At 38.1% G+C, this 14,470-nt stretch overlaps 1 protein-coding gene across 2 annotated transcripts in view; it reads right to left on the bottom strand.

The window, feature by feature from the left end:
• The window catches only part of clstn2a (calsyntenin 2a), a 114,874-nt gene extending 101,706 nt beyond the window's left edge, over positions 1-13,168 (bottom strand). For both annotated transcript variants that reach the window (XM_086172085.1, XM_086172086.1), the window contains exon 1: positions 13,005-13,168. In XM_086172085.1, coding sequence (XP_086028211.1) covers positions 13,005-13,077 — 73 coding nt within the window. In that variant the 5' untranslated portion in view covers positions 13,078-13,168. The remainder of the gene's footprint in view (positions 1-13,004) is intronic.
• Between the last annotated feature and the right edge of the window lie 1,302 nt (positions 13,169-14,470).

The raw sequence follows: 14,470 nt of genomic DNA, 5'->3' as shown, positions 1-14,470 counted from the left end.
AGTGGAGGAAACCACAGAGCTCAGAGGAAACCCACGCAGGAAAAGAGAGATTATGCAAACTCCCCAAATAAAGCCCACTATTCAAAATCAAACCTTCTTGCGGTGAGATGGAAGTGCTAACCACTGCTCCACCGTGCAGCCCACAATGGCTCATTACATTCAGAATCAGCTCCCCACAATAACCTCTAACGTTATTTCTTAATTTAGAGAATGAACATTGACCAGTCAGTGGCCATAAAGATCATCTATAAAGGCAGAAGCAACCATACTCATCCCACTAAACCGTGAGCTATTCTGTGACACTGTAGGCCAAACAGCTTCATTAATTTCCTTATTTCATCTCTGACCTACAACAAAAGCTACTGGATCTGTAATTATGTATCTTTTCTGGAACCAATAACACTGCTAAAAGATTAGTGGTGATGTGGCATTTTTGCAACACAGGAAACATTTAGCTGAAAGACAGACGATCTGTTCAGAGTTGGAGCGATGCTACATTTTCTTAAATAACTAAAACTTGACAAAAAATTACCTAGACTTGAGGGGCTAATCTTGCAAATTACCATGTGGAACCGCAAAGGAGGGAATGTGATGTTTTGCCGAAGCGTAGAGGTTTTGGGGCCTGAATATCATCAATTCATTGCTTAAGAATGAATTTGACATTGCCCTCACACGATTCATGTTTTGAAACTTAAAACACCTTCAACAAAACAGACATGCAGAGGGATCAGCACACACTAAATGAAAACTAATTGGAGGAATTTTTAGATCATACCTGGCAAAGATAGATGCCCAGCAGCAACATCGTTCACCACAGTGTGCTCAGCCCTTTATCTACCGACGAACACATTATCAGGATAAATCGCTCAGGGGACCTCCACTGAACACAAACTTTTCACACCGGCAACCTAAGTGTGGCAATGCCCAACATTCAAGACTCTCTCTCCCTTAGTTTTCCCTTTTTTGTGTCAAGGTACTTCCCACCTTTCTTTCTCACATGGTCTCTTCTTTCAAATATCTTGCTGATTGTTTGTCCTTGCCTACTGTTTCCTTTCCACAATGCCTCATTTTGACCTTCTTATTCTTGTTTATTTTCCCTTTAATGTAGCTCCTATCTCTATCGTCAATCTCTCCAGATAGAAGAGGAGCAGGCAGTAAATAAAGAAGATACAAGAAATAGCAGGAGACTTAACATGTTGCCAGTGACTAAGTTGTTGTTTTTCATTTCGCCTCTAGGTGAAAATATATTTTTCTGTATTCTAAAAATGTTAAACTGTATAGATGACATGAGGGCATTTTCAGATATCAATACAAAGCCTCATTACTAATGTTAAACCTGATCCAACAATTGCTCGGAAATCATACTCTTTGAAAATGTGACCGTTTAGCTGACCATCTGAAAGGAGAAAAAAAATACATCTTTTTATATTTGCTATGGCTTACATATTGTGTGAACACTAAAAAAAAGTTTGAAAAACATTTTTTTGTCCTTTAAAATCATGACTGAGTATATCCACAGAAACATCTGTCACATTATTTTTTAAACATTCCTGTTGAGGTATAATTAGTAAATTATTTGCACTGCTACCTTGACTTCTCCAAATTGCCAAAATATTCCTGTGAAATGAAGTGAGTCAAAGAAGTATATTTGCAGTGAAACTGCCCATAAATGTCAGGTATTTCAGGAGAACCATTACATTGGTTATGCAGACGTTTCAAATAGTCTATTGATTGCAATGGCACTAGTTAATAAAGTACATGTGAAAGAAAATGTATTACATCTGAAGCAATTTGCTCTGTTAATTGTTTAAGATCTGTTTTACCTCCCCTTTGCTCCTTGATGATCTAAAAAATAAAATAAATAAATGATTCTTGAAAAGCAAACAGTGCTGCTCTTTAAATTTTTGATTATATTTCTGCTTTGTCAGTGATGTCAGCAGGCCTACAATGTCAAATATAAGGAAGAACCAACTTGAGAAAAAAGGTTAACAAGATAATAAGCTGGGTGCCCTTCCTAAAAGCATCTGTCTATGCACTCCTAGAGCTGCCATCTTGGACCACTTCACCCACTGCTGATCCCTATTACTCTGGCAGATAGCAGCATTATCACAGCGACTGAGAAGCTGCTAAGTGAATGTGGATGAGTGGGAACCCTTAATTGTACAGGAAAGAGAAAGTCAATACAGTGGTCAAAGGGAAAATGGTAGCAGATAGAGAAAATAGAGAGGCTACTATTATGACCGCCAATACTTAAAAACTAATTTAACACAAGTATTTAGTATTTTATACCATTATGCACAAACTGAAGAGTAAAAATATTAAAGTTCCATATAATTTGTTAAAAGACAAATATTTCAACAGCCTCTTACCTTCCAAACATGTTTACTGAATTGAGTATGCTTATCCTCGAAAACATTTCATCCAGCTCCAAAAATCTGCAGTTGAAATATTAAATGTCGTGGAATCAAGAGATAATATTTTCAAGGGTACATTGAAGAACCTGCTCAAGCTCAGAAGAAATAGTATTTAAATTTTTGAAAAATACAATCATTTCCCCCTTTTTTTTTCTTTTAATAAAGAAATTACTGCAATCATGAAAATGGTATCTAAATTTTAAGAAAAAAAGGGCATATACTTCTTAAATGCTTAGCCAACCCCATATAACAGTAAAGCAGAACATATGACAATTTAGTCCATCCTCAAAATAAAGTTGTTGGTTTTTTTTTTCCATTCCAGACTCGTGTGCCAGAATTGTGGCACAAAAACGCCAAAAGTTAGAGACATTAAAAAAAACTGAATGAGAGCAAACACGCATTGACATTATCACAAAAACAAAGCCTTGGCATAGTCATAGAAAATTAAAAGCTTAACTATGGGTTAATTGTCAGAAGTGGCCTAAAAAGACCATTCATATTACAAAAAACAATAACCAGACTTTGGGTTTAGAAGTCATTTCTTTTTCTTTGTTTTTTGACTGCCTCTTGAAAACTGTGCATAAGAAGCATGTAGAGCAATTCCTCTATTCTGGCAAAAACAAAAACACAAATTTGTTTGCTGTCTCTGATAATTACTCATCTGAAACAAAAATGCAGGAAAAACAAAGAATTCAGACTTAAGAATGCACTAGTATAATATGTAGCAATGGTTGTTAACATTTGGTCTGAGCATGTCTACTGTAGATGGCCAGAGAATGCCCCACAAGTCAGAAGTTTGGGAGGGGTTGGATGGCAGCACAGCAGTGAAATGCCAGCTTGAGCTTCAAAGAGTGGGCAGTGACACTGTATTAGAAAAGTCCTTGGGCTGAATAATTTAAAACAGTCATATCAATAAGCTATGACATTATCAGTTCTTCTGTCACTACTGAGAAATTATTATACAAAAGTACAAATGTTATTGCATAGATTTTAATCATAGTAACTTGACTGTGTGATTAAGACATCAATTGCCATGCAGAAAAGAAAATGTTCCCTTATGCTGCTTTCACATGCACACAGGGCTCTGCTTTGCTTTGCAAAGTCAGAGAGAAGTAGCCCTCAAAAGTAAGATTACACTTCTGAAATATCTATGTTTATAGTGTCTTTCCCTTATGAGGAAAAGAAAGGCATACTACCTAAGCCATGGTTCATCTATCAATGGCCTACTTTTGCAGCATGTAGGCTATGCACTTTAAGCCAACCACTACTTCTGGATCATCAAACCAGCTCCACTTGAAATTCTGCAAGTTCATACGAAAACACAATTCTCAATGTGAGGATAGGGACACTAAAGGATTTAGTCAGTACACAAGAACACTTTTTGTATATTAACGGTATATACACATATAAACACTCATTGTTCAAAATGTCCTTGCCAAGGGGAGGCATGAGAAAGTGTGGTATTTTATATCCTTAATTGAACAAAAACCTGGTACAAGCAAACACTGAATAAACATTGTCGCAGGTGGAAAACAATTCTGAAATTGCTGAGAGATTAATGAAAGTTTTGCTGACAGAACAGATAATAGCAAAAGCACTAGTACAGGGTCGGGTAAACTACGGCCCGTGGGCCACATCTGGCCCGCCAAAGATTGGTACAGAATTAATACTTGATGAGAATGAATGAATGGTTGGATCAGTTGATGTGGAAGCTGCTTGAGAATTTTTCTGAGCTGAATGACACAGATTGGCTTTGTGATTTAGCCTTCACTGTGGACATACTGACATACATGAATGAGCTGGATGTGAAGCTACAAGGGAAAAACTGGTTTGTGCATGAAATGCAAGCAAACGTCAGAGCCTTCAAAAGCTGGTTTTATTTTCAAAGCAAGTGTCAGCTGAGTCTGATATGTACTGTTAACAAATGTGGGTTTTTTTATATATATTGTATCTTGTGCTGACCCGGCCCGTCTGTAGAATTTTAAAAGTCAATGCGGCCCCTGAGCCAAATAGTTTGCCCACCCTGCTCTAGACCATGGATAAAATAAACAGAAACTGTCATTACAGAGTTAGTAAAAATGTACAAAATAAAAAGTAAGCTGGGGTGACATGGATGTGATGGGGAACATAGCTAAGCTGGTCGGTGGTAAATATTGCCTATTTCTTAATGACAATCTGCAGTAGATTATATGAACATTGTACCCCATAGTTCATTGAGAAAGGTTTTGAAGGTTTTTGTGTAGGACAGAAAGTGGGTTCTTCTGGTGAACCCTTGACATGGGCAAGAAAATGTGCCTGTGCATCCAATTACAGCACCAATTGTCATAAAAGTATAAGTCTCTATTTTGGTAAAGTACAATACTTTGGCTGAATTTTCTTTATATTTTAATTGCTGCCAAAAAAAACAAAGCATAACTTATTCCTTGCTGTGGGCTTGTTATAACATGATTGTTAAAAAGCATAAGCAGAACAAGCAAAAAGCACATAATTAAACAAATAAGAAATGTTGTCTGCTCAGAAAAAACTGAGCAACTGAAAGAGAACTATACTGTATAATAAAACAGATTCATAATTTTAATTAAAATAAGAAAAATCAAACACTACCAACCAAGTAATTTGCCTTTTATTGCTAAACTGAATATGTTCTGTACGATTTGATCTGGGATTAAATAATTTTACAGAGGTAAAATACATATTTTATATTGCAGTGAAATACAAATTGTATACAGGTTGTTTACATAAGAATGTATAAAATAACTTCTCCCTGTACCTTTAGCTAAATGAATTTAATTTGCCTAATATTCAAGACTTTTTTTCCCTGGTGTAACTCTAAATTCAAATGTTGCAAGATTAGGGGGAGAAAACAGGAAGAAAGGAGCACAAACATGGAGTTTTGTACTGATAAGGTTATCAGCATGTTAACTTTGGAAAAGAATAATAAACTGAAAAAGTAACAATTACAGAAACTATTTTGCACAGATAGGCAGACAATGGAGTGTCATACACTGATGGATAAGTTGGCTGGCGAAGAACAAGTATTAATGAAAATAAAACTTCAATTTAGTTTTTTTTTTCCCTGGCTACTGTGATCTGTGTTCTCCAGTGTGGCTCTGTTCTCAGATACACTATGTGCACCTCTGATAGTACAAACAAAGCAATGCAAAGTTAGACAGACTTGTGTCTTCTTTTCAAAATGCTATTTTTAGAGTCATTTTTCCCCCATCACACTTTAACTTCTAATGAAGAAAAAATTGAGATTTTTTTTGTTGGACATAGTAAAATTCAACATCTATGATGTAGCTCTATGTAGTTTCGCTATGTGGCATAGCCTTGCAATTTTCACCCCACCTGCGGTTGTTGAAACAACAGCAGAATCGTATTTCACAATGGAAAGCACGATATCAATGAATTTCTACAAGATAGAACCAGATGCAATGACAAAATATAAGATAACCCCATTTTAAAGGCAAGGTTGAAGCTTTGGACTGACTGTACCAGAGGCCCACACAGGACAACTTGAAAGAGAGGTGACTCAATCCAGTTTCTGGTAACATGAAAAGAGGTTGTGTTTGTGAGTGGGTGTATGCATGTTTCTGTGTAATATTTTTGGTTTAAAATAAAACTTACACTTCAATGTTAACATTTTGTTATGGTATAATATACACGGCAGGCTAATAAGCTTATTGTGAATTCTAATTAAAAATTGTGCATGGTGGTGCATGTCTTCGTAAATTCAAGCTTTATCACAAGTAACAATAGACTGGTGTGTGTTGTTCAATAAAGGACCGCTATGCCTCTATACATAGACTCTGCAGATAATTCTTCAATGACAAATTAAAGTGGCACACCAGAATCACATCACCTCACTCTGGTTCATATCTGAGACATTGCTCTATTTCAACTGACCATGGGATAGACATTTTGTTTAAATTCGCACAGCTATGCAGTATTTTTGAATGCTAAAAAGATAGCAAGCTATTAGAGGAAATATTTTCAATTACAAAATCTTTCCAGAAATTCAGACAGCCAACACCTTCTTACTTGCTGTCACCAATTGTTATTACACTGAGGCTGTTTTCCAACATTCATTATGATATACATAGAGCAGAGTAATCCAAGAACAGCACTTTTCTCCAAAACAGGAACTTTCCCCCTCTATAGAAATCTTATCTGCTATTTGTAACGGGTGAGGCAAAATCTGGAATGGTATGAAATGTCTTCGAGATTCAATGTTTGGAAGGGATTGAACAAAATAGGTGAATGAGCAGTAGGTCAAAAAAAAAAGAAAATCAGGCATAAATTCCCAGATTTTACTGTATATAATGAGTTCTATATCACAAGTATCATAAGAGTGGAACTAGAAAGGGAACACCATGAGTTGCAAATTTGTAAGAATGTCACACTGATATTCTTTAAGCAGCAGAAAACATGGACCAAACTCAGTGCTGCTACATTTTTAAGGGAGTTCATTGTTTGTAAATGAGTGGCTAAAAGATCACGGTACAAATATAGAACATTCTTGTTAGTTTTTTAAGCAACAGAAATACTGTCATGCTGAACAAGACACCGCAATAACTCCTGAAATCTGCAAAGGCAGTTCAGGTTCAAAGCTCATGTCCAGCAAGGTAGTGACTTTGGCTATCTCAAAATGTCTTTGAAATTGTGCTTTTCATTTAGTTTATTTATACACACCATTTCTTTTTTTTTTTAATTCAACATAAAATTAACCCAAAGCAAAAAATAACTTAACCAGGCTCAGTCTCAAGAAAGGAATAACTCTACACACCCAGTCAATAAAAACTGATTTCAGGAAGACCTGCCTACTTTGCATTTTCTGAGAGAAAGAAATTGCAGAAGATTTTAAACTGAATATTTTATCCCATGGGCTAATTGTAAAATTTTGACCTCGTCTCTAAACAAAGATGTTGACATCTGACCATTTCTATCTTGCAGTGACTCATTCCAATTAGACACTGGAGAAATTACAGTGCATCGCACTTTATACTAATTAACTTATTTTTCAAGTATTGTTGACCCTTATACTCAATCTCAAGATCTCATCTAAGTAAGGTAGAGAAATTCAGAAGACTATGAACACAAATTCACACATCCCATTTCCCAAAAGACTGATTTCAGGAGCTCTGGTCACTCCTCCATTTGATAAGAGCCTTTCCAAGCATAGATCTATTTAATTCGTCATCCATTCTCGATCACAGTTGGAGCCTTTAAATGAAACAAAATGAAACGATAGAAAAAGCATCCTTTTCATTGATACTTGGAATGGGACATTTCCTTACATTCCTCTCACTGGCACCACTACGAAACACAGGAAATACCATTTCATCTACTCCTTCGAGAAAACTGCTCCATTATTAATGACAGGCAGGGAGAGGTGCAATGCATTCTTCATCATCCATACATGAAAGATACTTGAATGCTCATGTTTATTATAGCAGATTTGCACAAAGATTGACTAAAGAGACCTTGATGCATTCCGTTGTTCATCTGCTACCTTAAAACACACACTTAGCCCTAACCTTCTTCCAACCCTACCTCTCAATCTGAAAGTAAGGTCTGTGACTCATCTAGACAAAGGCAGAAAGCAATGGTATGTTTGTTCCCCTTCTGTACATATCATAAAGATCCAAAAATTTACCATAAAAAAATGCATGCGGCAAAACGGAGCTTTTTTGTCCCTGCATAAATTTATCATGTTCATTGGGAAGTATGTATGCCGAATTTTTAGTGGACTGCCACTGGCTACTCTTGAGAAAGTTACGACATGTAGTTTGAATGTATACACTAGGCAAAAATTAAGCTGATAGCATGGAGGACAGAGAAGCAAAAACAGCATCAACAGAAAAAGCCTCTACCAAGGTAGTTTGAGAGTCTGTTTGACATTTTGGCTTAAAAATGAGAGAGAGAGAGAGAGAGAGAGAGACACTTAACTAATCCAAGCATGTGAGAACATTCAAGGAGTTAAATTACATTAGACATAAAGAGTCCCTGCCTGCCAAAATCTGAACTTTAACTATAGATATTGAAAAATTCATATTGCACAATAAAAAACTCCAATTATATGATATTTGATTGACCATTTGGTTCAGTCTGGACCAAATTGTATTAAGCCCTAATGTTTTTAGTGGTACTCAGAAAAATCTGTCCTTGAAAAGAAACAGATAGTGCAATTGATAATCTTCGATCAGCACATCTAACATCTCAAACTTTAATGCCCTATTACCTTGTGTTTTGGACTAAGCAACCACACAAAATTGTTGTTGAAGATTCGGTCTCATACCTCTCCCCTGTCTTTTCATTTTTCTCTGCTCTCAAAGCAAAACAGCTTGGAGATTGAGAGCCAATCTAAGCAGCATATACCTAAAAGGAAACCAGGTCAACAATTTAAACAAGATGTTTTCCACTATCTAATCATAGCAATCTGACTAGTCAAGTTATAGTTTTAACTGTTCCCTATCAGTTATATTGCAAAGAAAACTGACTTTTTTCCCATTTTTCTTTTTAACATCTGCTGTCCTGTATATGGAAAAAAAAAATGCAATTTGCAGAAATAAAACCCACAAGGGGGTTTACAATGCTACACTCCATTTACTTATTTTCTTTTGCATGAACTGAAACTGTAATAAAAAGCCACAAATTGTAAAATTGAGTTTTTATTTCTATCGAATAAAATTAAAATCCAACTTTGTGCAAAGGTGTTGAAGGTGTAAGTGTTAAGTGATTTCATTTGTGATTTGATTTAATATACCACTGCTTTGCCAAAGCAGGGGGAGAATTTTACTTTTGGCTTTTCCTTTCAGGTGTCACGACAGTGAATCAGCCTCCTCAGTCTAACCCTATCCTCTATATCCTCTCCTCTCACACCAACTAACTTCGTGTCCTCTGTCACTAAATCCATAAATCTTCTCTTTGGTCTTCCTCTAGACCTCCTGCCTTGCAGTTCCAACCGCAGTCCCCGTCTACCAATATTTTCACTCTCTCTCCTTTGTACATGACCAAACCATCTTAGTCTGGCTTATCTGACCTTGTCTCAAAAACATCTAATGCGTGCTGTCAATCCTCTGATAGTCTAATTCCTGGGGAAGGGCAGAGTAACTACCAACCTCTAAATCTCCATCTGAATTTGAAAGTCTGAAAAATGGAGGGCAGTATGGCTCAGGTGGTATCATAGTCATCTATTAGTGGGAGGGTTACTGAAGTCAACCCTTGGTTCCTCCAGAGATTTTGGCAAAGCGTTCTTGAGCAAATTACAAAACAACTAATTGCTCCTGAGTATTCTGCAATCAGTATACTAAGGTGTGTGAACATGGTAGGATACATACAGCCATAAAATTTTCCATGACAGGAAATATTAATTGCAAAAAGATTAATATATCTGAAATATTGTTGAGGACAAAGGGACAAAAAATTAGGATTCAAAAACTTGGCACTTTATTTTCTGCCCCGATTCTTTCAGTCCTTTCCTCCACTGCTAGGCCATGATTCTCTCTACCAGCCATCTGACAATGCATCAAGTGGAAAATATATGCAATATCATTTGGTAATTTTAAAAAAGGGGTTTTGACACGGATAAATCTCTAAGTGTGTGAGAGCATAAGCAAACGAAAAGAGTGCGAGTGTCTCTCTCAGAACTCAAAATAGCATGCACTGTTTATCTACCACATATTGAGCAGCGCTGACCAGCAGATCCCAAAGGAGCCACTGGACATCTGGTGTAATACCAGCATACGCAAACCCCAAAACACACACATACACCTTCTCTCATTAGCAGACATACATCATGCAATGGCAGCCCTTCTATTTCACTTGAATCCTCCACCTTATGGCTCATCAGACATATTATAATTAGCCTGCTGAGTAATTAACATCCAAATTAGGACATCAATTTGCATATCTGGCCTCATTTGCATGATAGTTGCAGTAGCACAGACTTGACATTCCTCCACACATGTATAAATGTCAGCACAATACACATTGGTACTCAGTAATTTCAGCACCATGTTTTACTCATGAGAAATATATATTCCTTCATTGTTGAGAAATTAGAAGAGTAAAAAAAAAGGAAGAGAAGGAGTGGGATGGAGACAGGAAGTAAAGTTAGAAATAGACCAGTGAAGGGACCTAATATAAATCACACCACAGTGGTACCAGAGGTAGCATAAGAATGTGACACAGCAGACTGGAAAGGCAAAATAAGACAGAAAGGAGTTTGCCTCACCATTTATATATCTTACTTAAGCTCATAAAACTTTGGAATTGAATCCATGGCTGTGGATAGAGAGCAGAGCTGAGGAGGAGGAGCACGATCAAGCTTGGGAAAAAGCCACGAGGAAGAGAGTGACGAAACACTTGTCTCTCACCGTGACAATTTCGCCCTCAGAATAGCATCAGTTCAATGAAGCGGATCAGCAAAGAGTGATACAGAGCCAGAGAGACACGGACCGAGAGACCCATACAAGAAGAAATGAAAGACAATAGAAAGGGCACAAATGACAGTAAAGAGGAAAAGAATGATAGGACGGGCAGAGCGGCTCCCGCCAGACATTGTTTCACCAGTCATTGCACACAAGAGGAAAACCTGAGTTATGCTTCTGCGTAACACATTGCTTTCACGATTTATGTTCCTGCAAGGATAATGCTACTAGATGGCTCTGTTGAAAAGACAGCCATAAATCTGATGTTATTTCGATTTTTTCTCCTACTTTCCTTGTGTTTCAGTACCCCACAAATCCCCTCAGCCTGTGTTCTTTTGCACTTATCTGCTCTGGTCTATTTCCTGCCCTTTTCTTTGATGGTGTTCATCAGTGAGCCTTTGTCGCTTGAAAACGCTGTATTCTGCTGAGCTTGTAGGGCTTGAAAATACAATAACTGTGTGCACGCGCACACACACACACACACACACGCACACACACACGCTTTGTCTCATTTAGACAGAATGCAAACAGCCAAACAGCACACTGACGCTTTGATATTTAAATGTTAACAAAAAACTGCTTTACTTGAAAATGTGTTATTCATTGATTTATACTGAATCACAGCCCATCCAGTCATTTTATAACATACATTATTCCATGATCTTCAGGCCAGTTTGCATTTGCACACTACTTGGGCAGTAATGTGTTTTTTTTTTTTTTAAAAATACAGCTGAGTTCACGAGTTAAATTCCACTTTGAAAACTGAATAAGTCATCTCCAAAAGCCGGCTACTCTCTAAACCTACTTAGACATGACATTGGCCGGCAGCCATATTGAGGTCTGTAATAAGCAAAGAAATAATGATAATGTTTGGCTAAGCTCATCCAGACAGACAGTCAACCCTGCACTCACTCCAGAGGCCCAATTAACACGACTGTAAAAACTGTCCCGGCCCTTCTTAGGAAACACCAATGTGCATATTTGAAAAGAAGATGTGTAAGAGACATCAAATTACAGATGTGAATGAATAAAACACCCTGACATATCACTGTCCTCTTTGAGTTTCAATAAATTATAAAAAAAAGGAAATCATCTTCAGTTCACTGCCCAACCAGACAATCATGACCAGCAAAGTAATCCCTGGCACCCGCATAAATGTTGAGTTTATGGGGTAAATCTTTTCTGAAACATCTGCGTCACGTAAGGTTGACTTCAGGACAAAAAGTTCATCTACTGAATCGTCTCAAAGTGCATATACTGATCAGAAACCAGCATAAAATTTATCAACTTAAGTTGAAACTGCATATCCACTGATAAATTGATTTGCTGGAAACTATCAGGTACAATTACCGAGCTCTCGCACAGAATTGCAATCTAGTTCTCTACAAGCCTGAAATCATAGCAAGATGTGCTTATTTAAAAAGGTAAAATGTGTCTCGGAGCACAATTTTATTATATGTGAAATCATTTGAAATATTCCATACTTTTAAACTCAATACGGTCACACTCCAGAGCGTTCCTGCTTTACCCATTACAATCTACGGACAGAAGTACAGAAGAATTCTCCCTGAATTAAATTGATATTCTGGAAAAGAAAATCTCATTCTTATATTTTAAAATACAGTTACACTTCAGTGAGGATAATCACATATAGGAGTTTCAGTTAAAAAGTGCGGCACAAATGACCTTCCTCATAATCGCCTATCGTGTTTATTAGAGTATTTCAAGCAATCATCTTTGAGCATTTCTTTGATTAACATTTCCTTCCTTTATTACTTGGAGTAAGTTAACTATGTCCAATTCAAAACGGGATGTTTCATCGTATTACATTGCTATTTAGCAAATCGTAATAAAAATCCACGATCCGCGAGGTAGAAGAAACACGACGGACTGCGGATTTATTGTCAAAATAACGATGCGACAAACGTGTGGCGTCGCACCTGAAACTAATTAACACTCCTGCCCGGTCAATTGACAAGTAAATAAACAGAAACCCCAGCTTTTACATCAAACTACACCCACATTTCTGTTCGTGGCGGGTCTGACTTTATCTGATAACTTTTCGAAACAACTAGAAACCAAGTTTTTGTTGTTTGTATATTTAATATCTCTGTTTAGTCCATTTTAATGTCGAATAAGTCTTGCTCTCCTCGCCTACCTTTTCCACCGCGAGCAAAGGAGTAGCCCCAAACAAGCAGTAGCAGCAGAAAATGGACCGGGAGTCTCGGCATGGCTGTCGGAACCGTGCGGGAGACGGATGAGCGTCCTCTCCTGCTCTGACACCCTGCCGCTTCCACGGAGCAAAGATGTTCTCCGGCGGAGGAAGAGCGGCGTGTCGAGAGACGTTCACTGACTCTTGAAAATACGGAGAGAGAGGGAGTCGTCCGATCTTCCGTGTTACTTCACTTTAGTTTCCGGCTGATTGCTTTCAAAATAAATTTAAGCCTACTGTTATTTCTCACTTGTGACAAATAACAGCATGATGTAAGAGACAGACTCATTTTTACTGAATGCGTTTTGATTATCTTGCTGATAGAGGTAGCTTTGGAGCAGACTGTCTCACGGATGAGTTGGGGATGACATTTATTTTGAAACTAAAAGTGATATCATACAATTTAATAAAACTAACTTGATAAAGGTTAATGGAGTCTATGCAGGGAGCTCTGCAAAATGTGACTATTAAAAAATAAAACTCCTATAACTAAGAATTAAGGGCTGGCAATCAATTAGGTATATATTGATGTCATACATGTGTCAACATTTTATATATTTTTATAAACACATTTGCATAAATAAATGTATACATAAAATAACCATAGTTTTTCAAGACAAATCCAAAAGAAAAACATTTTTTTTGTTTATCCAGCCATGCATGCATCCATCCATTCATCCATCCCGCTTATCCGAAATCAGGTCGCAGGGGCAGCAGCCGGGGCAGTGAGGCCCAGACCTCCCTTTCCCCCGACACATGGTCCAGCTCATCTGGGAGGACCCCAAGGTGTTCCCAGGCCAGCCTAAAAACATAATCTCTCCAGCATGTCTTGGGTCTTCCCCGTGGTCTCCTCCCAGACGGACATGCCAGGAATACCTCCCCCAGAAGGTGTCCAGGAAGCATCCTGTCCAAATGCCCGAGCCACCTCATCTGACTCCTCTCTATGTGGAGGACCAGCGACTCTACACCGAGCTCCTCACGGATGACCAAATTTCTCACCCTATCTCTAAGGGAGAGAACCATGCGGAGAAAACTCATTTTGGCTGCTCATACCCACAATCTCATTCTTTCGGTCACTACCCACAGCTCATGATTATAGGTGAGGGTGGGAACGTAGATCGACTGGTAAATTGAGAGTTTCGCCTTCTGGCCCAGCTCCCTCTTCACCACAACATACCGGTACAGAGTCCGCACTGATCCGCCTCTCGATCTCCCACTCCATCCTTCCTCACTTGTGAACAAGACCCTGTCCAAGACCCCTGGCTACTTGAACTCCTCCACTTGGGGCAGGATCTCTTCTCTGACCCAGAGTGGGCATTCCACCCGTTTCCGGTTGAGCACCATGGTCTCAGATTTGGAGGTGCTGCTCCTCATCCCCGCCGCTTCACACTCTGCGAACTGCTCCAGTGAGA

Source organism: Fistularia commersonii, chromosome 25 (assembly GCF_037954325.1).
Source record: "Fistularia commersonii isolate RoL2024-O1a breed Wild chromosome 25, RoL_Fcom_v1.0, whole genome shotgun sequence".
Taxonomy (NCBI): domain Eukaryota; kingdom Metazoa; phylum Chordata; class Actinopteri; order Syngnathiformes; family Fistulariidae; genus Fistularia; species Fistularia commersonii.
Note: the sequence above shows the minus strand (reverse complement) of the source record. Positions and strands in the feature narration are given on the sequence as shown.